The sequence below is a fragment of the Athene noctua genome, chromosome 1, assembly GCF_965140245.1.
Source record: "Athene noctua chromosome 1, bAthNoc1.hap1.1, whole genome shotgun sequence".
NCBI classification, from domain to species: domain Eukaryota; kingdom Metazoa; phylum Chordata; class Aves; order Strigiformes; family Strigidae; genus Athene; species Athene noctua.
The window spans coordinates 200,196,158-200,223,643 of NC_134037.1; the positions used below are offsets into that span (position 1 = coordinate 200,196,158).

General features: G+C 42.6%; 2 protein-coding genes across 2 annotated transcripts in view; one reads left to right on the forward strand and one right to left on the reverse strand.

Annotated features, from left to right (window-relative positions):
• Positions 1 to 4,171, forward strand: part of RAB20 (RAB20, member RAS oncogene family) — a 34,327-nt gene extending 30,156 nt beyond the window's left edge. The window contains exon 3 of the transcript XR_012633935.1: positions 3,548 to 4,171. The gene's annotated coding sequence lies outside the window, so the exon portion shown is untranslated. The remainder of the gene's footprint in view (positions 1 to 3,547) is intronic.
• A 143-nt stretch (positions 4,172 to 4,314) lies between these two features.
• The window catches only part of COL4A2 (collagen type IV alpha 2 chain), a 146,995-nt gene continuing 123,823 nt past the window's right edge, over positions 4,315 to 27,486 (reverse strand). The window contains exons 30-48 of the mRNA XM_074910388.1: positions 25,807 to 25,968; positions 25,090 to 25,260; positions 23,827 to 23,970; positions 22,577 to 22,702; positions 22,043 to 22,224; positions 20,524 to 20,587; positions 20,065 to 20,139; positions 19,344 to 19,451; positions 18,290 to 18,397; positions 15,489 to 15,560; positions 14,966 to 15,091; positions 13,452 to 13,568; positions 11,696 to 11,857; positions 11,463 to 11,561; positions 10,621 to 10,767; positions 9,906 to 10,022; positions 8,894 to 9,085; positions 8,264 to 8,550; positions 4,315 to 5,998 (exon numbers count right to left, since the gene is read on the reverse strand). Coding sequence (XP_074766489.1) covers positions 5,744 to 5,998; positions 8,264 to 8,550; positions 8,894 to 9,085; positions 9,906 to 10,022; positions 10,621 to 10,767; positions 11,463 to 11,561; positions 11,696 to 11,857; positions 13,452 to 13,568; positions 14,966 to 15,091; positions 15,489 to 15,560; positions 18,290 to 18,397; positions 19,344 to 19,451; positions 20,065 to 20,139; positions 20,524 to 20,587; positions 22,043 to 22,224; positions 22,577 to 22,702; positions 23,827 to 23,970; positions 25,090 to 25,260; positions 25,807 to 25,968 — 2,714 coding nt within the window. The 3' untranslated portion in view covers positions 4,315 to 5,743. The remainder of the gene's footprint in view (positions 5,999 to 8,263; positions 8,551 to 8,893; positions 9,086 to 9,905; positions 10,023 to 10,620; positions 10,768 to 11,462; positions 11,562 to 11,695; positions 11,858 to 13,451; positions 13,569 to 14,965; positions 15,092 to 15,488; positions 15,561 to 18,289; positions 18,398 to 19,343; positions 19,452 to 20,064; positions 20,140 to 20,523; positions 20,588 to 22,042; positions 22,225 to 22,576; positions 22,703 to 23,826; positions 23,971 to 25,089; positions 25,261 to 25,806; positions 25,969 to 27,486) is intronic.

Genomic DNA, 27,486 nt, shown 5'->3' on the forward strand with positions numbered 1-27,486 from the left:
CCAGTCCTGTTTGTGACCAAAGCAATCTGCCACCACACATCTGTGAGGGGTCCACTCCTGGCTTTGCTCCATTTGTTGACAACTGAACCTGCGGCATGCACTGGTTGCGAGGTCAGGCTTTTGGGATATGTACACCTAGAAGGTACAGAACAGGAAAAATATTTGTAAATTTACCATCTAACACTTCTTAAGGTATAAATATTTGCAATTCATTTGCCCCAGCATTTGAGTCCTGTGATATCTTAAGGAATTCTTACAGTTCTTCCAAAAGCTCCAACCTTGGTGTTTTCACTGAAGGAGCTGGCGCAAGAACTTATCTTGCATGCTGGACTTTTGCCCTTAGGGCTACACTTGTCTAGCGTGATGTTCATGGCTTTTTAGTGTCACTGGCTATTGTGCCTTGCGAAATGTCTGGGTTACAATGGGTTGTCACTCTGGCCAGCCTGGGAGAGATCATGAAGTTGCACAGCAGCACCTGGGAGGCTGAGTAATACACAGGATCTATTGTTAAGAGATCAGGAGATCTGGACTGCTCAATGTGCATGCTAGCCTCATTTCTTTATTACTTTCTGAAGTCAGATTGCACCTTCAACCAAAACTTGAAGGTTTCAGGAATTTGATGTAGGATAGGATTTTTAAAAATTTTATTTACTAATAATTTAAACTCTGCTGTAGCTGACCTCCATTTTTACAACCCAGTGGTGATGCTCTATCTGCTGCAGCAGTGCCTATGCATGGTTGCAAGCAATCCTGCATGTCTGCAAGCACTATTAGAGAACCCAGTTCAACCCTCAACACTGAAATTGCACCGATTTTTTTTTTTTTCTTAGTGATGCTGTGAGTGTTTTGCTGTGTTGTGGGGTTTTTTTTGGTTTTTTAAACAGCATATACAATATGGCCTGCTCTTGTGCTTATTAAGTGTCCTAACATGAATTAATTTCCCTGCTGCTTCTGCGGGTGTATCCTGATATCCCAACACTGCTAAAGGCATTTTTTTTGCCCCCTCACCCCCCAGTTTTACTGGAACATTTCAGCTTGGCTTATCGGTGGGGAGGAGCCGTGAAGCTGCAGGGTGGGGACTGGCAGCGCAGGAACTGTGCTGATGCACTCTTTCTCTAACTCCTGTTGCCTCGATAGCCTCTCACAGCCTAGCAGCCGATGTACTTTGAGCATAGCAGCTGTAGACTGGGCGGCTAATCAAGCTGGGCCAGTGTTAGGTCGTGCATTAACAGTGGCTGTGCCATGTGCCTGTTCATTGCCAGCTCTTCTGCATCCCATCGGCTGCAAGCAAGCGTTTTCCTCCATCACTTTGAGGTTTCTTTCCCCATTACTAACTCTGGAGTGCAGCCTGGAGCTGGGCTGGTTGTGGCTGTGCTGCAGGAGGGCTGGTGATGGTGGGTGAAAGCGAGGACCCAGGTGCTCTGCCTGCTTTGCCTGGGAGGGGAACCTCATTTTACAAGTATTTATTTTCCTCCTCTTTCTCCCCATTATGTTTGTCCAGATTACGTGAGGTGTTTGAGCAGTGAAGTAAGAGATGTTATTTTTGGCCATGCTGGGTGAATGTGAGCTACAGGCCTGCCTGTGCCCAAGGTGATGGCTGGGCCAGGCTGTGACCTGAGGGCGAGGGAGGGATGGCAGGGCGAATGGATGAGGATCTGTGCCGGCCTGGTTGGGAAGCCCCATCCTGCTTCCTGCCTCTCGCAGGTGCTGATGGTGCAAGACTGAGGTTGCCATTGGCTCCTGACAACCCCAAGGCGGCTTTGAGTCTCATGAAGACCACAAAAAGAACCTGAACCTGCCACGTGCCTATAGGACAGGCAGAGCTGCTGATCCACCTGCTTTGGCTTGGTTATGCCCTTGCCCATGTTGTGGTGGGAAGCATCACTGCCTGTTTTTACTTCTCTGCTCCTGGGTTATGGAGTGCAGTGATGTTACTTGTTCCCCTTGTCCAGCATGTCTTGCACCCATGTGTGCCTGGTCCCTAACAGCTGCGAGGCTGGGCCCCTGCTCACCCTTAGTGGGCATGAGTGGCCATCCCTGAGGATGCTGCTGGTCCCCACAAGGTACAGGGGCTGCTGCTGACTGCACTGGGCTGCCATCAGCACATCAGCAGCACCCCCCCCCCCCCAGCCCCAGCCTCCCTTTTGGCAGCAATCTGATGCCTTCTGTTGTGTGGTCATGTTTACGGCTTGTCATTGGCTAATTTTATATTTCTGGCACATGTGGACAAGCCCAATCACATAGGGTGTGAACAAACTCGGCTGACCTGGTTGATAAACTTGGAGAAAATAATTGGTGTCAGCTGATGTTGCTGTATTGACTTCACTGTATTTGTGCTGATACACTGACACAGTGTTACCTACAGAAGGGCAATATAATGTTTACCTTCTCCAGGCTCAGCGGCACGTTATACTTCCAACATGTTTTCAAACAGAAAAGTGTAGGAAGCAAACAGCATGCTTTGAAGCAAAAAATTTGACTTCGTCAAACCCAGGCAAAATACTTGTAGTTTTCACATTGTAGGATGGAGCACTATAGTTTAGTAAAAATAATGTTTTGTTTTGCTGTAGCTGAGTTTTTCCTGTAAAAATATTTAACTTGTTGGAAGTGGGTTCTGGGATCACAGAATCATGGAATGGTTTGGGTTGGAAGGGACCTTTAAAGATCACCTAGTTCCAACCTCCCTGTCATGGGCAGGGACATCTTCAACCAGATCAGGTTCCTCAAAGCCCCGTCCAACATGGCCTTGAATGCTTTCAGGGATGTGGCATCCACAATTTCTCTAGGCAACCTGTTCCAGTGTCTCACCACCCTCATCGTAACAAATGTCCTCCTGTCCAATCTAAATCTACGCTCTTTCAGTTTAAAACCGCTGCCCCTTGTCCTGTCACTAGGTGCATTGGTAAAAGGTCTCTCTCAGTCTTTCTTATAAGCCCTCCTTTGTATATTGAAATGCTGCAATAAGGTCTCCCTGCAGCCTTCTCTTCTCCAGGCTGAAAAATCTCAAGTCTCTCAGCCTTTCTTTATAGGAGAGGAGATAAACTTGCAGCTCAGGGGTAGTTTGAGTAAGTCAGTTCCATTTCATGCTTGCTTCGGGTTAGCTCACCAGGTGAAATCCTCTGGCTGCTGCAAGTTCCACATGTTTGCGTGCATGAGCTCCTTCCCCCTCTCAAACAGTGATTACGCAGGCTTTGGAGAAACATGGGTATGAGTACGCAGACCTGAAGCACATGATGTACACAAAGAAAGTACAGAAGTTCAAGTCTGCTTGGCATCTGCTTGGGGTTTTGTGCTTGGTTTGTTTTTTTCCTGCACTGTGCCTCTGCGTTCAACTGAATGCTGTGTTGATACTGTGCTGAACAAACTTGTTAAGAACAGCTTATGTGAGTAAGAGAAAATTAAGAGGCAAAGGAACAGCCAGAGGAAGAACTATCTGCTGAAGTTTTACATGCAAAAAAAAATTAGCTACTTAGGAAGATTATGCAATATATTAGCCATGAAAATCCAAATACTTTTCTGTTGTTGTTGACATAATTGCTTTTTACAGATTTTTTTTGAATTCTCTTAAAACACTGAATGTGCTCCGTTGCCAGAGTTGCATGCTGTAAAAAATCACAAGTGATAACTGTGTGATCATCCCATGACCTGGAAGAATTAAGTTGCCAATTCTTGGGTGTTCGTTACTGTCATGTGTAATTTAAAGGAACTACCAAATGTGGAATAGATTTGGCTCATGTTTACTGCTATGTCTTCAATTCTAAGTGTTTTAATTAACTGAAACAAATACTACTGAGAGTAGTTTGGGGGCTGCCTTTCAGAACTGTAGCATGGCCAGAGAGCTCATTTCAATGTAGGTAATTTCTCTGTTTACGGATATATCTGGTTATATGTACAACTGATCTAGGCTAGACAGTATGCTAGCTAAGGACTTTAACTTAATTTACACTTCATATTTTTCGTGGAGGTAACAGTTGTGAAGTTTGGTTAATGTTGATTTCCTGAACATTGTAGAGCATGAATAATAATACATTGCTTTAATCTGCAACATTGCAATTTATTGGCTTAAATTGTTCTAACAACAGATGTAATACTATTTCAGCAGTTCAGCTAAGCAAGCAATTTTTGGATCTTTTTAAGTGCCATGAAATAAACAAGTGTATTCCTGGTTGAAGAGTTTGAATTTCAGTGGAAGTAGCTTTCTGGTAGTGCTTTTCTAATTCGTTAGGTGCAAACAAAGTAATTCAACGGAGCAGTCCATATGCATTGTATAGAAAAAACACTGTTTACAAAATGGAAATCATCAACAAATAGAGATGTAGAAAAAAACAGGTTTTATTTATGATACAGGGAGGATGGAATGTAATTACAAAAGCCAAAAAGCACCTGAAGCAGGAGTGAGGTGAACTGTTCAAAAATCAACTGTCATTGCTATAAAAATCTGATTTCAGTTTTAAGCATTCAGGTATATAATCAGACTGTGTGAATAGGAAATTTGCAGCTGATCCATTTTTTTCCTCCCTCTCTTGCAGTAGTGAGGGACAACTTTGGGCTAAATTGCTTTGTTCTACAGAAGGAAAGAGCTGGCCATTCTGTCCATTTATCAAGCCTAGCATGCAATAACCTGGTTTTCTATGAGAAAAATAGTGCCAAATAAATGCCTTGCTTCCTTTCCCTTTGGTTTTGCAAGAATGGCTGCGTGCAAGTTGGGATGGTGGTCATCCCATTGTCATATGTCCCCATCAGCCAGGACAGCATGCCTTCAGACAGACAACAGGCAGGTCTGGGAGTTCTGCGTTTGAAGATCATGTGGCATTGAGCAATATACTCTCCTGCAAAACTCACCCAGTGTGTGATAGCTGCTCCAACAGTATGCAGTTAAAATATGTGATGAGTGGCTTGGTTTCAGAGGGGAAAAGCTGCAATGCAAAAATCATCCTGTGCCACCGCTGTGTGGGCAGCGCAACACAGAGGAGCAAGAGACCTTTGTAAATGATCCTTTGGCCAGGGATACATCTAGAAAAAAAAAATATCAAGCTGGTAAAATAGTTTCCTAATCAAAACAGGGAGACTAGCATTTTGTGGTCACTATTTTTTGGGAGGCCCGTGGGCTTCTCTGCTACTGCCAGTAGTTAAGTTCTAAAGCATGGTGAGGCTTGAAAAAAAAACAAATACAAAAAAAAGGTGATTGTTTTGAGTGTGTTTGAAATTCCCAAGCATAAAATATTAAAATCAAAGTTAGGTGTCAGTGCTGGACATAGGCACTTTCCAGAGTATATTTTCAGTATTTTGCAAGGCTTTAGCACTTTGATGACCCTGTGTTAATTTACAGAACTGTAGCTGTTAGTGTTCACTGTCGTGACAAATACAGTAAATAGAAAAGATACATATATTCTCTTAAAATAAATGTAATGGGTATCAGACCAAGGTAACCATTTAGTATTCAAGTTTTTTTGGTGTTTTAAAGCTGCAAGTATTTGTATCAGTCAGCAAATGACATAATGTTAGTCTAGCAAAAAATGTATATATAGTGTATAGTAGGACACAGCACTAGATTTGTGTGTTAGACTTGTGTTACACTTAATTTGCTTTTAAAGACATTTTAAAAAATTAACTTTCCATTCAGCTTCTGAGGTAATAAGTTAAAAAAGCACCAACATGATTTATTCAAATATCTAACCATCACAGAAGGTTCCGCTGTATAAGAACTACATGATAAGCAGGTTCCTTATACTGTGGAAGACTTCTACAAATTTTTCATACAGACTTGACATCTGCTGATATGGCTTCGGATGAGTCCTGCCTTGAGTGTGTCTGCTGAGGGCTTGCTTTGGAAGGGCTGGTCGATTGTAGTGAGCCAGAAGCTGTATTTATTTGCGAAGTAGTGACAGGTTCCGCGTGCGCCATTGCATTCAATGAAAGGAGTTGCTCTGAAATCTTCCAGGCAGCTCCCAGGAGAAACCAGCGACTGTCCTCCACCTTCATCACCAGCAGCAGTGTGCTAAATGAGACAAGGAGGGCAGCATTCAGAGTACAACCTCAGACAGTGCTGTCAAAAACTTAAACACGTGAAAAGAGAAAAAACACTAGAATTACTCCTAATTCTTATCTCCAGAGCAGAGTCAGCTAGTCCTGCAGCTATGTAAGGCTTAGCGGTTTGGCTATGCTTTAGAAGCCAGCTCTTATGCGGGTGCCACTTTAAACTTTTCTGACAAATGTCTTTTCTATAGTTAAGACTTTCCCTGTTGGAAGTCTGAGAATAGGAGAATCATTTAGGTGGAGAGGGCCCACTGGAGGTCACTTCAGCCAGTCCCCTGCTCAAAGCTGGGCCAACTCCCAAGTTGTCCTCAGTTGCTCCAGGGCATTGTCAAGTTGTTAATAACTCCAAGGATGGAGTTTCCACAACCTCTCTGGGTAACCTGTTTGATTACCCTCACTGAGAAAAACTTTTCACCACATATCTAACTTGAATTTCCCCAATTATAAAGTCTGTCTTACTCTGCATCACATATGAGGAGCACTGTGGAATCAAAATTAGCTTCCATATGAATAACTCGTTCCCTCTATGGCATATTCTTGGAGAGCAAATTACACCAAAATCATGCATCTTTACACCAGTCAACTGTTACCTTTGATGCATGCTGTGATAAAAATGTAACATTTCTTCCATCAAAGACATTGCTAACAAAACAGGCGTTTCCTCTGTCCCTTTAAGAACTGTATAGCTTCATTTTTAAGTGAAGCTGTTTACTTTTTTGTTAAAAGCTGAAGGAATTTGCAATATAAAAGAAAGCAGCTGGAAAATAAAGTTGCTAAGTAGTTTTGTAAATGTAGGGAGAAATCTGGGCATATCCAGTATGTTTGCCTGCCTGTTTTAATAAACACCATACTGTAAAAGTGAAGCTGTAACTGGCTTGGTTTATGCTGCAAGAGGCCCACTGCGGTCATATAAATGAGTAACAGAAGTGGCCACCTTTTAACAGTTTAACAGAGTGAAGGACTCCGATCTCTGGCTGATATTACATGTTGATGAGGTTTAGATAGTTGTGGTTTTTGTTTTTTTTTTTTTTTTTTTTTAAAAAAAAAACAAAATAACATCTCCCTGCCCCCAAAACTGCAGCCCACCAGCTGTCTTACAAATTTGCAAGATTTGCTAAGCTATGAAGTTCAGGAGCAAAACCATTCCAGTATCCTTCTACTGTTGGTAATAAGCAGCATAAACTATTACAGCTTTGAGGCCTTTGCAGTTGGAGCTGGAAAGCAGTTAGTAAAAACTGCACGTGTTATCTGAGCCCTGGCTTGGGAGCAGACCTGCTTGACAACCTCAGGATGAGCACTGGCATTCCTACGCTCAGTATATAAGCTCCAACTCTATGCCTATCTCTCCTCTTGTACTGGCCATGGCCTTTTATCCTTCTGCAACACTTAACGCCACTCTGCCTTTATAGGATGCATGATAGTGGGGCTCCCTTGCTACAGGCTATCTTCTTGACTTCCATGGCTGTTTGGGCAGGAGTCCGTGGTGACTCCCTTCGTGACTGTACCTTACAGAGGGGAAGGAGGTGACAAATATGTACTCTGAGAGAACAGTAAGTGTTCTGTACTTCTTCCATAGTTGCCTGAGAAGCAAAAATGTGTACATCAAACACTTCATTTACTCTGAACCCTAGCTGGGAAAGCGCAAACTATTCTGTGTGTTCCTTGGTGCTGGCAGAGTTTGTCCTGCAAAAAGTTCTTGCTAAGGTGACAACTTCACTCTTAACAATGCTCAGTGTTTACAAAGGGCTTTGCAAACATTTAATTAATCCTTGGAATTCTTGTGAAGTAACTATGAGATAGCTATCAGGGCTTTTTATAGAAGCAAAAGAAAGGTCGAACAGGGCTGGTCAAAAATTTGCCTTGCCCTCTCAAAACATTTTTTAACTCCAATCTTTAGCTGTGAAAGTGCTTTGTAGGCTACTGTTGCACCTCAGTGCAATTTTATTTGCTAAGCCACAGTTGTCCCTGTGTTCTGCTCCTAAGCACTATTTTGTACATAAAGTAAGGTCTCTAGATGCTATTCTGACAAGAGACAATTTTCTCTGCACTTCACAGACATTTTGTTTCTCCTCTTCTGCTTCCTAGAAACTAGTTTTGTAGTTCCCTGGTTCCTCAGTATGATGCATGGTTTTGGTGCTGCTGGCTCTAAAACAGAGCAGCCTTCCTAGTATCTAAGACAAACTTAGAACCCAGTGCCATAAAAAATGTGACATGGGAGAACAAATACCATAAGGAAGGAATATCCAATCCATAGACTGCGCCAGCCTTCAGGGCAGTGAGGAATAGAAGCTTCTTGGCTATGGACAGCAATTGCCACAGCTGGGGCCTCACAAACTGAGCAGCGACTGATATATGGCCTAATGTCTTCTTCTGCCACAGGCATCATTGGAAGAGGTGCTGTAGTGGAGAGCCAGTAGGATTTATCATTTCGATTTGCGTAATAACAAATATCCCCAGGGTTACAGTAGAGGAATGGCATAGTACTAAAACGAGCCAAACATGAGCCAGCCAGCCCTGTTAAAAAAGAAGAAAGCAAAAAGAAATTATGTCAATCATTCTCACAGAAGACAATGCATGTTTTCAGCTTCCTGCTCCTTCCCAAGCCCATGTCAGTAAAAACCCTCTGGTCCAGAATGTTTTGCTGGTTTTACAGGTCCCCTTGATCAACACCAATGACTCGCAGGAGCCCTCTCAGGGGCACTCTGTGCAGACACAGTTTTTATCTTCTCATTTTGCTGTTTCGTAAGCCTGTTTGCAAAAGTCCCAGCTTTTTCTAAGTTCTATTTAATTGTTTGGTTTTGTTCTTTCCAGCCAGAGAGATGGAATTCAGGCTGCTGCCAGTAATACCTGCACGTACCTAGATCCTGGTTGTGTGCTTTCTCTTGTCCTTCAAAGTACAGTAGGCTGTATCCACTCCAGAGTTTGTTCATGCCAACTGGGCACATTGGTTCTTGATCGGACTGGCTGTGCTTCACCAGCAGGTAGCCCATGCTAACGCTGCGACCCGGCATGCCTGGCAGCCCGGGGCTACCAGGGTGGCCTGGCTGACCTTGGAAGAAGGTGGGAAAAGAAATAATACAACTTAGTTTGCAGTCCCACAGTTTGCTCTGATGCTGCTGATGAACAAAGCTTAATTGCATGATGCCTCTTCTTATGGTAAGTTATTGTTAACAGAGCTGTAGTTCTGGGATTATAGCAGTTGCTTTTGAAGCAGACTGGTGCTCGATCAGGCTCCTTGGTTTCTAAGATGATGTATTTCACTCTCAGAGCCAGGGAAAGTCACATATAAAGTTCTGATGAATTTGAGCATACTTTGTACAATACACATAAGCAGATTTTTCCTTTAAAACAGTTTCTTAGTCCAAGATTATCGAGTGTTTTTTAAATTATTTGCACTTGCTTCATATGGTTAAAACTATGCTCTGCAAATACCTTTTTCTCTGTGTACTTAAATAATTAAGATAGTAATTGTTCTGCTCCTTGATAAGGAGACAGGTATTTATTTTACAAATACGTTCCCTTAAACATCATCTGTCCAAATATCACCTACCCAACCATTAATTTCCATGAATGTAACTGTTAGTAAAACACTAGACTGAAATACTTAAAGAGAAAACCAATATAAAAATACACTCAGATCAAACCAAACTCACTCAAATGAGCGGACTGACGTCTACATCTATCAAAACTTATTCTTAAAATATCGCTTTAGGATAATGGTTCAAAGTTATTAGTTGTCCCTTGTTAAAAAGCTGCAAAGACAGAAACTTTCTTCTCCCCTCCTCCCCATCCAGTGATGTAGTTACTACAGAACAATTTATGGCAGAGAAACAGGAAAGGGGGAAGAAGTGCTGTGTGATATCCCTTACCTTCAAATCCCACCGGACCCTGAAACCCTGTTGCTCCTTGTTCACCTCTGGAGCCGGGGGGAGCTGGAATGCCACCCCTGCCCTGGAGTCCTGGCTCTCCGGGTGAGCCTCTGAAACCTTGCACCAACAACAGTTATAAGCACAGTGACTGCCGAGATATCAACATGCTACACGCTTTGTTAACATGTGCTCTACTTGCATATGTTTGGTCCTATCGGCCAGGTTTACCATTTTACACTAAAGGCAAGATCCTGTGACTCTTGCTCAGGCAAAGAGCGCTGACTTCATTGGAAGAGGTGGTTGGGACCTACATGAGCTCCACAGACCTAATCTTTCACTCTTGCTATCACCGTGCATCTCTGATGAGGCTAGCAGCAAGAGGTGCACTTCACAGGGTCCACTAATGCTACATTCCCTGGATTGATAGTACTCCCAACAAGGATGTACACATTTCCACCAAAGATGTTCAGTCTTCATTTAAGTGAGATCCATATCTGATGTTGCTTCTGCTATGTGAGTTGTTGAAGTTTTCTCCTGTTTTTCTTATGTTCTGAATGCTAGGAGGAGGAGGAAAGCCAAGCCCTAGCTTCGAAAGACCAAAATTTGACTCTCCTTTCTCACTTACAGAATTTAAAGAAGAAGAGAGCCAAAGCAGTGCTCTGGTGGCCTCACTCTGAGGGGAACTGAGTTTTCACTCCAAGTGTGCGATTCCTACCTGGATCACCTGGTGGACCCTGAGGTCCCATATCTCCTGGACTTCCTTGAGGTCCTGTATTTCCACGGGGACCCGGTGAACCTTGCTGAGCAACCAGCCTTGGAGGAACAGGGGAAAGCCCAGGAGAGCCTGGAGGGCCCTGAAAGCCTGTGATTAGAAGCAAGATGAGATAGCTTGATTAAAAACCCCCTGTATTTTCCTTAATGTGCTTTCATTGACAGGTATGTTGCTGTTACTTGGCTGCATATGTGAGAGAGTGACTGTGGTCTGCAGCTCACCACCTTGAGTATAGCAGCTATATTTATTATATTGGGGGAATGTATGTGAGTATGGGGATTGTCTTCTTGGACAGCACACAGATAAGAAGGAAATGAATGATGCTATTGCTCTCTCATTTATGACACAGGAAGCTGGAAAGTTCCCCCCAAAAACCCAACAGCTCTCTGAGGTGCAGCACCATCTTTTGGTGGTCTTCGAGAGACATAAATAGATGGAGAGAAGGATTTTAAAGGTATTTCTAAATATCCAGTATGTCTACACTGAAGGATTAACTCAGATCAGGAATTTTTCTTTTTTTTTTAACCCCCAAAATGGCTCTGATTTTGGAGTTAGCACCTCATACAACATAAATTTATAAAGGCAAAAAGTTGACTACCCGTGTTAAATTCAGGCATCTGTCCACTGGAATTTGCCAGGGGTCACAGAGAGTCATGCAGGTTGGAGAGGACTCTGAAGAACATCTAGCCCAATGTCATGCTCAAAGCAGAACCAGTTAGATCAGCTCTGGAGCTGCAAAATGAGTGGTTTAGAAAAGAATCATGCACCTGACTGCACTTACTCACCAGTTACTCCTCTATCTCCCTTGGGTCCGATAGGTCCCAAATCACCTGGAAATCCTACTGTGCCCATAAAGCCGATGACACCTTGTTCACCCTTACGACCTTTAATGCAAATGACAGGTGGTATTATTGCATTTCAACACAGATCAAGTGACTGTAAAAGTCATGTTATTAAAGCTGCTGTAGCACAGGAGGTTCCCTTGCCTCTGGCCAAGAGCACCATTTCCCATCTTTACCTTTTGGTCCAGGATACCCAGGAACGCCAGGTCTCCCTGCTGAGCCAGGATCACCTCTACTTCCTTTTGGGCCAATTTGTCCACTCACACCTGTTTGTCCACTCTCTCCTTTGCTTCCTGGTGGAGCCGGTACTCCAGGCTGCCCCTGTAGTCCTGGATAGCCTGTTTAGAGGACACACAGGTTGTAATCTATAGTTAAGACCTGGGCACAGCAGAAAATAACAGTACTATCTAATTGTATCTCATCTGGGTTTATTTCCTTAATTGAAGTGGGCAGCTAATGCATAGCTCCCCAATAGCCATAGTCGGCACTCCTGCTCCTGCTCTCAGGCTGGCATACCCTTCTGCTGTGGTGGCAGAGGAATCAGAGCATGAAGCTCCCACAAAGCACAGTGTCATCTCAAGCAAGATTTCAGCAGAAGTGGGGTGCCTGCTGAGATACAGCCTTCAATGAGCTATTCCTTTCCCAGCAAATGCCTCACTTCACAGGGTGCCTCTCTGCTTCATCCTAAATCCTCCAAGTAACCAGAGAGAAATCAGAGAGCAGTGAGTACCTGACTCAGTGCCAGGTGGTAAATAAGCCAAGGACTTACTGTTCTGTGTATCTTAGTTCTTCAGTTGAACATCTGGATACAAATAACTACTTCATGTGTCTTGGGAATTATGGGAACAGCTTCTTCTTCCAGAATTACATATTACCTGAAGCTAAACCTGGCAGGTTTCTTTTCAGTTACCTCTGCTGCCTAAGAAGACATTTGCACCTTGTTTCTGAGGAGAGAAGCACTTACTAACTAGGGTTTCGAGTGGAGCAGCTCCTGTGCTGCCTGATGAAGTTGGATCACATGTGGATATGAAGGAAAGATGCATGTGGCAAAGTAAGAGCAAGTCATGCCTGTCTCATCATTTTGGCTGGGAGATGATATTCCTGTTCCCACTCTCTTGACTGCTTCTACTTTTATTTTTTAATCCAACAACTGCCTGGGGAGTGGGGATCAGTATGCAGAATTAGGCCAACTAATGTTCTCTTTCCATTTGGAAACCTAGGTATTTTGGTGGTTTTCATCTGGTTTGCCCATTGTAAGCTTTTGCTGAGTTTACATAAAAGTTTCCATGCATCATATAAAGATGATAGTGGGACACCTGCAACTTCTGCTACAAGCTCTTCACAGTGGCACTACAGTTTGAAATGATTGTGCAGTCCAGTAAGCAACAGGTATATCAGTCGCTAAATACAGAGGGACACGGTGTCTCTTTCATATGTATGAGAAAGGCAGGCTCATAGCATGGACTTTTAGAGAGAAGAGCGAACGCTTCCCAATGTAACTTAGTTTTCTTGGTAATTTCACACAGGAAAATTTTGTAAATGTTTAAGAAAATATTCTGTAGACTTACAAGTCTGCCACAGACCTCAGATTTTAAAGTAGTAAATTAGCATAATGCTTCTGAAAGTTGTTAAGAGAATTCTGGATTATTAAATCCGTTATTTGCATGAAAATCAAACCCTTCCATCAGGACAACGTGGAAGAACTGCCTTTTGCTTTCAAGAGGTCTGTCCTGATTACCTTATGTATCATTAGTTCTGTCCACAATTATTCATGCACTTTAGTGTTGTATTTAAAAGGGATATTTTACTGAATCAAGACAGAAATAACAATCACTGCTGTTGCTGACGCAGTACTGAATCTTCTATTGTTGTTTGAGGGCACAACCTTGTACTTAATCTTTTATTGTCTGAGGGGAACAAGGCAGGACTTACCTGGCACTCCATCTAGACCTGGGGAGCCTTTATCACCAGGATATCCTGATATATTTGAGATCCCAGGTGGCCCTGGAAATCCTTCCTGCCCAGGAATGCCAAAGGGTCCTTGGATTCCTGAAAGGAAGAGAAGAAATCAACAGTACTGCAAGGAAAACGAACAGTTGCAATTATAAGGACTCACCTTAGACTAAGTATAAAGAATGAGATTTTCAAAATGGAAAACACCTGCAGTTCCCACTGATTTTTGTTTTATTTTTTCATATGATGTGGAGATTTTTCCTAAAAGAACCAAATACTAGTTCTGTGCCAAAGCTCTTTGGATAGCTAATTACATCTCACTGTGTGGACTGCTAATAATCTTGTGTCTGCCAGGTAAAATATTATTTCAGGATAGGAAGTACTCAAAATATCCTAGGTATATTGAAGCAGACAAGAAAGCAGCTTTGTTCTTTGTCCTGTGGAGTCAAGGGTCACAGACACTTAGGGGTTTTTGGGATCAGTTAAAACCAAAAGTTTGAATCCAAGAAGTTCTCTATAGATGGAAAGTGTTAAACGGTCAAAAATCTGGCCCGACAATGACAGATTATTCTTTTAAGTAGATTCAAGTTGTCAGAAAGCCACAATCCCCCTTTTGTTTATTCATTTTTTAAAAAATTAATAATATTTAATTCTGACAAACAAACATGAATAAGTGAAATAGCTGTTTCTTCCAGGGCTTGATAATACATCTCTGAAAGGTGTTTGAGATTGCACAGCATGTTAGTAACAACAAAGTGTAACACACAAGAGTAGGAATGAGCCATTGAACCAAGCAGGCAAAGGCAGTAAGTTTTATATCTATGCCAGCCCTTAATCCTTTCAGAGCAAAAATGTTTGAAATCATTTTAGAAACCCCCTGTAATTAGTTGATTCATCCATAACATGAGTCTAGTGGCTCCCTGATGGAAGACGACTGGTGGTGAACCATACTGAGATAAGTGCAGCCTTCTACAATAAGGTAGGTTTGAGCTGAAGGCTGTACACTTACATTGCATAGGGGTGATGGTACCAGTAAAGCACTGTGCATGGGAACAGAGCTCAGGAGGGATCAATGGGACAATCACACACTGATGGACAGCGAGGCTTTCAGGAGAAAGTTAAACATTGATGGATTTGCAACAAAAAGAAAGAAAAAACATAGTGTTTGGGTAACTGGAGTCTCGATAAAAATATTTTGGGAGCTGACAGCTCTGGCACCTGCAGCATGCTGAGCCCAGTGAGTGCTACAAGAAGTTGCTACCATGAGGAGGACCCAGACTGTCCTGGTGGGCTGCCTTGTACAACACTGGGCAATACACATTGCTGTTTCTGAGCAAGGGCTGGCTGAGCTGCAGCACAAACTCCAAACAGTGACCTTCTCCACATTGGGAGCTCTCCTATACAGCTGTCTACACTATACTGTATTTTATGACGGCTATAATACCCACAGCTGAAACAAATAAGAAGTAGATTCCATTCTCTAGAATACAAACCTGGAATGCCTCTGTCTCCCTTCTGACCCGGAGGTCCTCGGCTGCCTTCAACTCTGCTTGGCTCTCCCGCTTCCCCTTTGTCACCTACTGCACCTGGGAAACCTGCAGAGCCATAGCCATCTGGACCTGTTGTGGAGTTGTTCAAAATTAAGACAAAAGCTGAAATGCTTCTGCATGTAACAACATATCAGCATGCTAATGTACATGTACAGAGCAAGTGGATTTACTAAATACATGAGTCTGTAATGGCTCATTCAAAAAAATGCTCATAAGGGGAAAAAGAGGCTTTGAGGCTTTAAATTTATAAGAAGAAAGAAATTATGATCTGAAGTTGTGTTCTAATCCATGTGTGCAGCAGCACATAGTGTATGAAGTTGTTTGCCAGAGCCCACAATAACGAAGCAAATTCCACATTGGGCTTTGGATGACACAGTTAAAGTCACACTGCAAAGATCTCACCAACCAAACTTGCAGTCAACACAATGTGCTGCCTATGAACAGGCAGAATAAGAGTCTCGCTTACCTGGTGATCCTGGTAAGCCCTTAGTGCCTGGTAAACCATGAAGTCCACTGATTCCCCTTAAGCCAGGTGAGCCTGTTTTAAAATTACATTTGTGATTATCATAATAGTATCTGTGAGTGTATGTATTCCTAAGCATAAAATTCAAATGCTTGAACAAATTCGTGTTAAAATCTTGTGTATTATATGCAAATTAATTAATTACAATAAGCTTATTATGAAATATACCACACCATGGTTTTATGATTGGCAAATTTTGTTATTATCCAATAAACTCACTAAACGATTTCTTTTAAAATATCTCTGATCTGTCCAGTACATGCCCTTAGTTCCAGTCTTGCTGCTACAATTTTCTTAACAATAATATAGTTTTCCAAAATCCTCAAACCAATACAATTATGGCATAATTGTAGGCTGTAAATGTGATTATCATGAAGATCTCTTCAGGAGAAATTCGCTCTGTGTCTTTAAAAGAAACCAACCAAATGCTAACAAAATGTCTAATAGCTTCTGTTGCTGCTGTTACAGGTAAAATTTATCCCATCTATTCGTACCTGTCAAAGTGTTAAGCATGATGTTAAAGCTAAACAGGTATCTCTAATCAATAGCCAGAGCTCTAGAGGACAATTCGACCTTCACAAAAATAAGTGTCTGTCTCTCTCTTCCCTGTCCTTAAAAGCAGCCTTCCTAACCACATTAGCTTAGATTTGATGCAGATTAAGATAGATGAATCTTACTAAAACCAGGGCAATTTCTGGCTGTATTGTAGAAAAAAAATAACCGCTTATTTAATATATTAAGGAATGAGGTGGCAATCAATGAGATTCTGTATCCTGTGATACAAACAGCTTCATTCAAAACTGGCTGGATGGCCGGGCCCAGAGAGTTGTGGTGAACGGAGTTAAATCCAGTTGGTGGCCGGTCACGAGTGGTGTCCCCCAGGGCTCGGTGTTGGGGCCACTCCTGTTTAACATCTTTATTGATGATCTAGACGAGGGGATTGAGTGCACCCTCAGTGAGTTTCCAGATGACCCCAAGTTGGGTGGGAGTGTTGATGTGCTCGAGGGTAGGGAGGCTCTGCAGAGAGACCTGGACAGGCTGGAGCCATGGGCTGAGGCCAGCTGGAGGAGTTTCAATAAGGCCAAATGCCGGGGGCTGCCCTTGGGCCACAACAACCCCCAGCAGCGCTACAGGCTTGGGGAGGAGTGGCTGGAGAGCTGCCAGTCAGAGAGGGACCTGGGGGGGTTGATTGACAGCCGGCTGAACAGGAGCCAGCAGTGTGCCCAGGTGGCCAAGAAGGCCAATGGCATCCTGGCTTGTGTCAGCAATAGCGTGGCCAGCAGGGACAGGGAAGGGATCTGACCCCTGTACTCGGCACTGGTGAGGCCGCCCCTCGATTCCTGTGTTCAGTTTTGGGCCCCTCACTACAAAAAGGACATTGAATGACTCGAGCGTGTCCAGAGAAGGGCAACGAAGCCGGTGCACGGTCTGGAGCACAGGTCGTATGGGGAGCGGCTGAGGGAACCGGGGGTGTTTAGTCTGGAGAAGAGGAGGCTGAGGGGAAACCTCATCACCCTCTACAGCTCCCTGAAAGGAGGTTGCAGAGAGCTGGGGATGAGTCTCTTTAACCAAGTAACAAGCGATAGGACAAGAGGTAATGGCCTTAAGTTGCACCAGGGAAGGTTTAGACTGGATATTAGGAAGCATTTCTTTACAGAAGGGGTTGTGAGGCATTGGAATGGTCTGCCCAGGGAGGTGGTGGAGTCCCCATCCCTGGAGGTGTTTAAGAGTCGGGTTGACATAGCGCTGAGGGATATGGTGTAGTTGGGAACTGTCGGTGTTAGGTCAATGGTTGGACTAGATGATCTTCAAGGTCTTTTCCAACCTAGATGATTCTGTGATTTTAAATTATCACCTGTATTTTGATAGTAGAATTCTGTCTGAGACATAAGTTATTCATCCTTAAAACCAGACATTGGATGAGTTCACAGTTTTTGATGATTGTCCTGGTTCAGGGAGGATACAGTTAAGTTTCCACAGCAGTGGGGAGGGGGCTCTAGCCGGGTTATTCAATACCAAGCTGACAGCAGGTCCAGACACCCAAGCGCAGGAACAGCTTCTTTGTTGCTTTTGTCCCAGAGAGTACTTGCGATGGGCTGTTGTGTCTTTTGCGGTATATTTCTGTATACCTTTTGTCCTCTTTAGTGTTATTACTGTTTATTGTTGTTGTTATTGCTAGTGTTGTTGTTCGGTTTATTATTTCTTACACTGTTGTAATAAATTTTTCCTTATCTGAGCCCCAGGGCTTGTATCTCACTCTCTGGCCTGTCCAGTCTGAGGATGGGCGAGGGACAATGGCAGTGTGGTCTTGGGTCCCAGCAGGGCCTAAACCACCACAGTGATGCTGTAGGACAACCACATTGTTTGCTATCTAATGCCACATTATAATATTTTAATACTGTGTATTACTATTCTTGCTTAATTTAAAATATTTTTTTTGTCTTTTTTTCTTCCCAGCTGTGCTGAAAAATAAAAATGTTTCCTGAAAACTGCATTCCTGGTTGAGAAACGTCATCAATAGTTCAAGTGAGCTCAGTAGACACCAGTCCTTCAAAAGCCATACATTAGAAAGCAACCACATGGGTCTTTGTTAATGCACCTGGACTTTATAAGGAATAAACGTTTACTAGAGGGAACTCTGCCACTCTGAACCGGGAAACGCCCCCTTTCTCCTTCTTCACCTCAAAAGAACAACAGCAAGTGCTCACACTGAAATGACTGAATAGCTGAAGCTGTATGAATACCTGCTTGTCCTGGTAAGCCAGGCCATCCAGGAGTTCCCTTTTCACCTTGAAATCCAGGTGTCCCAGGGCTTCCTTGCTGCCCTGGGGGGCCGACCAGTCCTGGCAAACCTGTGTAACAATGATGAATCATTGCTCATGAGTGTCCTTAAAAACAATAGCCCAAAACATGTGCTACCTTCATTCTCTCAGGTAGCAAAATGAAGTCTTTGCCTTGCTAATGTCATTGTATGACACTGCACTGCTCATCCAAGTGGAAGAAAATGAGAGCAAAGGTAGGAGAGGCAACATGTAACAGAACAATGTATTACAAACTTCAGGCTTCTGACAACCTCAGATATACATTGGGCTCCTCCTATTACAATGATAATTTTACTTCTATTGGCAGTTACAATAAGTAATTTCATCTATGTGCACCTCAGTTTCCCCTTCTGCATCTGTTTGCCTTTCTGACTGGAAAGCTGATTGGACAAGGGCTGTTTCTCAGTGAGGTACCTACCAAAACTGCTCCAGTCTCGGCTGGACTTTCTAAGCCCTGTAATTATATGAGAAACGTGGAGCAACTGTTCTGAAAGAGCATTTTCATGATCCTCCTGCAATAAGACATGTTCTTAAGCCCCAAGTTTATGTTCCAGCCAGAGTCAAACCTGACTTCGGTTTCCCAGTACTCTTGTTGTCCAATGAGCCCAGCTCAAAGGCTTCTGAGTAACTGGGTCTTGGGAGAGATCAACTTCATTTATGGCAGAAAAGAGCACTGAAAAGCCCATTTCCTTGTAGTATTGAGACAGCGTTAGCATACCCAAGTATGCCAGCAGTACAACACTTTGACTGGACACATGATCACTATAAAAATGTTAAAACTGTTATGAAGCAGTTACGTTTTCGTAATTTCCTCTTAGTACGTCCTACCATGAGTTCCACATCATTTTCACTGCTCTTTACCAACTTACAGAATGATCAACATACTAAAAATCTTAACAACTTTCTTTTGAGGGAAAAGATTTTTTTTTTTTCCTTTCTCTTCTGAAACAGTTTTATTCTTTCAAGAACATTTTACCTTCCTGTCCCAGAGAGCCAGGGACACCCTGCGTGCCCTTGATGCCTTCAATGCCAGGAAAACCAGGATCACCGCCTTCACCTTTTTGTCCTGAGCTTCCTCTTGTGCCTGGAAAACCACAAAACCCGTATACTCTTAATAATCTCTATACAACCCTAAGCTAACAAGAATGTGAAGTTGGCTACTGAATGGGTCCCGGTCTTGCCACATAAAGACATTCTTCTAATCAGGGTGCCTGCATAATCTGGGAGAATGAATAGTTGTCTACAGCATGCTGGCCAAACCATCATTAAATTTGTTTTTAAAAGTACTCTTCAAATTATGTGGAATATGATACTGATGTTCAAGTCTTCTGCATGTGCAGGGTAATTTTAATACATTACCTAGCGAACCTAATCCAAAATTGACCTGACTCTGCTATCCCATCTTCTACAATCACGCCCTGATATTGCTCCTTTTGTCAACCATGGCAAAAATATATATAGAAATGTTTACTGGACTTGCGTGTGAGTGATGTTTACTGCTATAACTGTACTTTTATTTGAAGAGGTAAACATAGCACATACTCCTTTCAATAAAGAAAAGATGAACCTCTTCAGGAGCTGTCATGAGGGCACAGATTCAACAGCCATCAAAAGCCCATGGTAAGCTCCTCCTTCCTTCCTCTGTGAACTTTAGTATGTGAAAAGTAATACATCCAGAGGAACTGTGAAATTAATACCTGTTAAGCCTGGCACACCAACTTCTCCTTTAAGGCCTGGCATTCCTGGTAAGTTTATAGTATCTCCCCGCTCACCTGTTTCAAGCAAAAATAAACACAAGTGGTAAGGGTTTAATTTAAACAGTATTTTCTGTTGTTTTGAAGGAATTGCAACTTTCTTCTCAGGCAAAATTCAGTAATTATCTTCCTAGAATGAAAGAGGAATGTGTTAAAGAGAAACATAAAGTCTCTAGAACAGCCATCCTCCCTGCCATGGATGGATTTATGCATGGACAGTACATGTTGCATGAAATAATCAGTATTAACCTTTTCACAGTCTCTCACATCTACAATATCATTCTGTTAGACTGTACGAAGACTCTTGAAGACTGAAAACACTCTAAGACTCTTCAGAACTTAATGTTGAGCATTTGATGGGCAATGAATACAAAGAATGCTCAGATAGGAGAGCAAACTCACCTATTTCACCATGTGAGCCAGGAGTACCAAAATGGCCAGAAATTCCTGGAGTACCCTTTTCTCCCTATCATATAATGGAAAACAGGTATCAGTTAATAAGAATGAGGATTTTTTTCAACCTTTCAAGCAGAACCATTTGGAAATACTGAAAAAAGTCTATTAAATTTACCCTTTTTGAGTTTCCATAGTACTTGATAATTCACAGAGTCATTTGGCTGAAATCAGTTAAACCAAACCAGTATAAACCAAGGGACAAATTATGTTTGCAAGGACTTAGGTTTGAAACTGAGAACATCCTTTAACATATCTATAGTAGTGAGTCCTTGTGCTCGTTTTGGCTGGCGTAGAGTTAATTTTCTTCACAGTAGCTGGTATGGGCTGTGTTTTTGATTTGTGCTGGAAACAGTGTTGGTAACACAGAGATGTTTCAGTTACTGCTGAGCAGTGCTTACACGGAGTCAAGGCCTTTTCTGCCTCACCCCACCCCACCAGCGAGCAGGCTGGGGGTGCACTAGAATCTGGGAGGGGACACAGCTAGGACAGCTGACCCCAACTGACCAAAGGGATATTCCATACCATATGATGTCATGCTCAGCAATAAGCTAGGGTGAAGGTTGGCTGGGGGACTGCTGCTCAGGGACTGGCTGGGCATCGGTCAGTTGGCGGTGAGCAATTGTTTTCGTTTTCATCACTTGTCTTTCTTGGGTTTTATTTCTCTCTCTCTGTTATTTTCATTGCAATATATTAATATTATTGTTATTGTTACAATAACATTATTATTATTAAAATTATTAAACTGTTCTTATCTCAACCCATGAGTTTTCTCAGTTTTACCCTTCCAATTCTCTTCCCCTCATCCTGCTGGGGGCAGGGAGTGAGCAAGCAGCTGTATGGTGCTTAGTTGCCAGAAGGGGTTAAACCATGACACTTCTGCAGTCCGTGGTTAGAAAAAAATCCTAGTGAAATCTGAAGGTAAAGCTACCTGAGAAAAGTAGCTTTCAGCTGCCCTAAATAAATGATGCCTGTGACTCTACTGTCAGGCCTTTTGTAAGAGTTTATTTCTTCCAATGTAACTTATTTTGTAGCCAAAGTAAAGAACGGTGAACTACCCTCTAGGATTTGAGATTCTTAGACTCTGTTAGATGAGTGACAGTGAGTAATTTCTGGCAGTGGTACCATCAGTCCTGGGAGAAAGGGAAGAGTAAGCCCAGCATTGAGAATAATTTTACCAACAGCTATGGCAACAGGACCAAGGACCTAGAAGGAACTGTCTGAGTCCTCATCGGCAAAAAGCTGGCGCATGAAATTTGGATGTCTCCCAACGAGAAAAGAAAGGACTTTGCTTAACGAACATTGGAGGGATCAAGCAAAAATATTTTATCTATTTATTCAATTTTTATTGCATTTTTATCTTTTCACTGTAGCTGTTCAGCACAATTTCAAGGGGTGAACACCACTCCCTAGAGAAACTGAATGCCAGCACAAGGATACCCTTATTCCCTCATGGGCATGAACTCACCCTGCCTCCTGTGCTGCCAGGGAAGCCTCTGATGCCAGGAGAACCAGCTGGACCAGGATACCCTTTCAGACCTGTCAGTCCCTTTGCGCCGACATCCCCTTTCACACCAGCCACATAGCTGGGATGCCCAGGGGACCCTGGAGTTCCTATCTTTCCGGGAACGCCTGGCATTCCCTTGCTACCTGCAGGTAGGGAAGAAGAAAAATAAAGAAGACTTAAACTATTAAAGCTGGGAAGGCTGACACACGCTTTCTTATGTGTAAGAGGTTTTCCTGCTAGTGGCTTTCTCGAAACGTGGCACCATGATGCGCTAGTACAAAAAGGCAGCACACACGTGTGACATAATTCCCCAAAGCTTTCCTCAGGGGTGGCTCTGTGAAATGCAGCTGGAGCTCAGCTTTTGCTGTCAGAGACTGTGCTGGGGGGGCTGCAGTGCAGTGATACAATAAGCAGGCAATATTTAACAAGGTAATTGGGAAAAACACTGATTGATAGTCCTGAATGTACTTGCTTTGTTTCGCTGTGACCACTGACCTTTTAAGCCAAAGAATCCCTTCGTGCCCCTTTCTCCAACATCTCCTTTTTCACCTTTAACTTCCATCATCATGCTAGGCTTGAGCTTTGGGGGTTCTCCTGGGGGGCCTTGGTCCCCACGGTCACCTAAAGGGTAAAGAACCCAACCATGTTCAAAAAGTCAGAGGCACTGTGTTGGAAAAACTGAACAGAAGAGTGAATTTAGCAAAAAGGGATTAATAGATAATCTTGCACAAGCTTTGGAAAATCCACTTGCATAAAAAGTTACCTGTGTCAGCTGAATAGTCAAGCATAAGAAAACATGAAAACTGAGTTAAACTTTTGTACATACAGTCCTGGGGAGCTGGACCCAGACTCCTCTGTGATTGAGAATTTACCTCTCAGCAGATCAGTTAGGTATCATTTGTTTATAAAAAACACAAAAAGCACACTGGGGAAAGCATAGAAAAGTAGTGAAGGGAAACTCTCAGTCAAGCCCTGAGTGAGATAGAAAGTTTGGATTTGTTGCCAGTTATTTTTTTCCTCTTACTGATTTGAAGGTTACTGGTGACATCAGTAAATAATATCCCAAAGAAAGGACCCAAATAGACTGTATGACTGTCTTTAGTTCTTTGTGGGATGCAGACACGGGCCAGCAACCCAGACTTGTCTCCTATGATTGTGCACTGTCTTATACTTCTTCACCAGGAAGTATATTTGTGATTTTTTTTGCAGGGGCTGTTTCCACACTTGTCTTTTGCTCAGACCTCCCCTGAATTACTGGGAGCACTGTTTTGCAGACTGGTTTTTAAGTGGCCCTGCAGTAAAGCAATTATTTAAAGACAATTGTATGCAAAGAAAAGAGGACTGAATTACAGTTTTCACTTCACTGGGGATGATATCAGCTGATGTTTCTGACTTTTAACCACTTAATTGCCTGGTTTTCTGAATATTTCAGTGCCTTTACAGTGCAACTGGAGCAAAATCTGAACCTTTTCCCCCAGACACTTTGTGCTTCCTGGGAAAAGGCTCTGGTGAATAGTGAGATGTCTGTCTCTAACCTTAAATGTGTAAAGATTCACAAAGAATAACCTTTCCCTGAGCCTAAAATCCAGGCCCCTCAGCCAGAGGCCCATGTGTGAAATAGGTGGAAGAACGTCTGAGCTAAATTCACCATGTGAAAAAATGTGTCTTCTTTGACTTTGTGTCCTTGTAAAATAGTTCTCCAGATGTGAAAAGCAAACACACTGATATCACCCATAAGTAAATACCTTTAAAGCCACGTGCGCCCTGTGAGCCTTTATCGCCCCGAGCTCCAAACAGGCCAAATTCTCCTTTGATTCCCTTGATGCCTGGTCTGCCTTTTAGGCCTGTCATGCCTTTGAAACCATCAATGCCACGTGAACCTTTTAAGCCTTTAAAGAAAGAAGGGGAAGAGAACTGCCATGTCACCCAGATTTCTGCAAATTAAGTAAATGTGAGCCAGTAATGCACAACTAAAACGGTATGAAAAGTTCATCGCAGCAGTACTTATTTTGGGGTTCCTTGGTGTCTAGGGCAATGTGCAGCTCTGCAAGAAGCACACAAACCCTCTGAGAGGTAAAGAAGAGCAGGGGTACACCGAACTGTCTCAACTGGCCAAGAGACGCGGAGATGACCAGAACTTAGTGTTGTCTTCTGAAAAGATCAGTTCAGTGCCTCTCCTACAGAGAAGCTAGAGAAAGGTACCTAGTTCCACTCAAGGTTTTTAGTCAGCCTGTTCTTCTACATGTAGAGATATAAATCAGGGGTCTGGGACCGGCTGGCCCTCTCTTACCAAAATCTTCCACTCCTCTTTTCTAAACAAGAGGATGCTGTTTTACATGGGTTATGCTCACAAAGAGATCTTCATTCTTCTGAAATGAGAGCTGATTAGTACTCCAGAGTTGTTCGAGGAAAAAAGTCCTATTTCTCCAACTGATGAAATTGCAACATGTGTTTTTAGGCATGCAGTGTTTAACTTGGCTTCACATGGAATTTAAACCTGTTGAAACCGCCTCTGTGATGTAGACAACTTGCATTATACGTAGTATTTTCATGGCTGGCAAGTGAGAATCTCACCTTCTCTATATGTAAGGTTCGATCCTGGTAAAAGTCAACATTGAGGTCTTGTGTCTGGCATTGCTCAATACATAACTGCCAGCTTTAAAAAAACTTTAAAGTTTTGGGGAAACATCTCTTTAATTTCACTGAGAATCAGTGGGACTGGGACAAGGGAAAGACTTAGAGAGAGAAGAGTAAATACTGTTTTTTTTTTTAAAAAAAGGAGAAATAAACCAACCATTGCCCTTCTAAATAGAGCTGTATGTCACAAGCTAGCATTTTGCCAGGCACAACACAGGGGAAAACAGACAGTGATTTTCGAATATATGAAACACATGACTCTAATTCTGTTTTAAACACAGGTAGTCCAGCAGAGAATGTGTCCTGTTCATCTCAGCACAGAACAGCTTTAAGCAACATTACTTTTTTCAAAGCAGCAGTCCAGAGCTCACCTTTATCTCCTGGAAAGCCATCCATTCCGCTTATGCCAGGGGGACCAGTCACGCCAGGCACACCTTGTGATCCCGGGTAACCTGTTTCACCTTTCTCACCAGACAGACCTTTCAGGCCCACAGGGCCTGGAAAACCTTGCTCACCATCTTCTCCCCTAGCACCAGGTGGACCTGCCATGTGAACATGGAGATTAAAAAGCAGTTGGCCATACATGATGATTTCATACAAGGTAGCTCAAGAGGGAGAAAACTGCTACCCTACCAGCTTCATGTTGATGGGGGGAAAATGATGATGTTTTTCAACAAAGTACTGCAGAACTGATTATAAAGATGAAGCAGTTCATTAATACAAACCAGTCTTGCTACCAGCTTGGTTCTGTAGCCACTCCCAACAGGACCTTCCCATCCTCTTTAATTCAAGAATTAAGCCCCTTTTCCATAAGACTCCTTCCTCTCTCTTCTTCCAGTCTGCTACCAGCAAGCTCACAGAAGCAAAAGCAGCAGCTCTGCCAGTGAGGACCATCATCACCTCTACTTCCTACCTGTGATACCAGCACAATTTGTAATCACAGTGTCTGCGCTATTTCCCTGGCTAGGAATTGAAGTACAGCAATGTGCCACCACCCCAAGCTTAACCTTCCACTGTGGAAACCATACAGTTGCCCTGCCACAGAGAGCTGGCAGGAGGAGTGACACAGGACAGCAATAGCTTCTTACCAACAGGTCCCTGAGAGCCAGGCCTGCCATCTGGCCCAGGGTTTCCTGGTGGCCCTGGGAATCCACGCGTTCCTGGTGTTCCTGGCAATCCCATCAAACCAGGGAGACCTTGAGGCCCTGGATCTCCTTTGGGTCCTGGCAGACCTGGGTTACCATCCGCTCCTAAAATAGCATAATCATGCATTAGAGAGCATAAATACCTGGAGAGCTGATTATTACATATCACTTCTGTGTACGCAGTAATCACTCAGGGTATGTTCTTCCCTTGAAAATTCAGTGAGAACAGGAAAAGCAAATTAAAAGACTACTCATTAGTTTTAAAATAATTGACATTACCAGTACTGATCTCAATATTTGCATCGGAAAGGTTGACTGGCTCTTTCAAATGAACGGAAACAGTTTGGCACCAGGTGGATATAGATGGAGCAGGTCTCTTCCACTTTTAACCCCCAAATTCTGTAATTTCGGATCTTCTCTCTTTATTACACACATCTTTGTAAGAATTGAATCAAGCAGCTGACTGAACCACTGAAATAATGCTTTGTATCTTTTCTAAAATGTGATAGGCAGGAATGAGAACATTTAAGGCATGTTATGGTGTGTTCTGGTTTTGTGTTATTGTTCAGAAATTTTCAAGTAAGGTTATTACAAGGCATTTTTATAAGGTTCATAAATTCCTAAGCAAAACGGCCCTGATTCTACACAATTTAGTGCCCTGGGTGAAAATTTACATCTCTATGATGTAAGAACAAAGATTAAAAGGTAATGCCTGCTTTGCATTCAGATTGGAGAAGCAGCAGTGTACAAGACCTCAAAGCACATGGCACTTAAAATCCAGGCCAAGTGGATCTGCTTCTCTTTATTCAGGTTTTACATCAGTGTGGGTCCGTTGGCTTGGCTGTAGTTAAGTGTATAACTGAGGTCACATAAGGTGAGTTTTCTCAATAACAGAATACAGGCTTTAGCTCTCTGTTCTGAGGGGCTAGTAGTTTAAGTGGCATAGATGATATAAAGGAATCACTAGCCACTCCATATAAAACTAATTATGACTCATACAAAAATTAATGTGGGTTTTTTTTGTCCATTCTGTCAGAACTGTAAAATAAATCAAGAACAGACAAACTAGTAATGCTTTTTCTTTCACTGTACTTATTTTTTGTTATTACTGAAAACAGTTTACAGAAATGCTTAGAAAGAAGGTAGAAAGTAATGCATTTTTTTTCTTTTCCAATCCATGTTTTACCTTGAATTTTTCCCCTTTTCAGAGGTGTTAGTGATCTTTTCTGCCTTTTCTCAAACTTGCCAAGTGCCACAGAGCTGTCTTCATCTCTTTCTTTAACTCTGGGGATCTACTGAATGTCAAACCAGATCTCCTCACTTCAAATAACTCATGTAAGATGATGCTTTTCCTTTCTTTTTTTATTTGTGTTGAAAATCATAAGAAGAGTCTCCAAAACAGGTTCCTGTGATATACCTCCTTGCTTTGAGCTAGTCACACAACTACTACTCCTTTTTCACTTCCACAACAGGACAAGGTGGTAATCAGCATTCTTAAATTTAAATATGTGTGCAAATGCTACTGAAACTGTGTAGAAGTGAATGCTTAATTCCCACAAATGCCTTTGAAAGTTCTCCACAGAATTTAGAGAGTGCCAAAGTCAGATTTTGTAGAGAAACTAC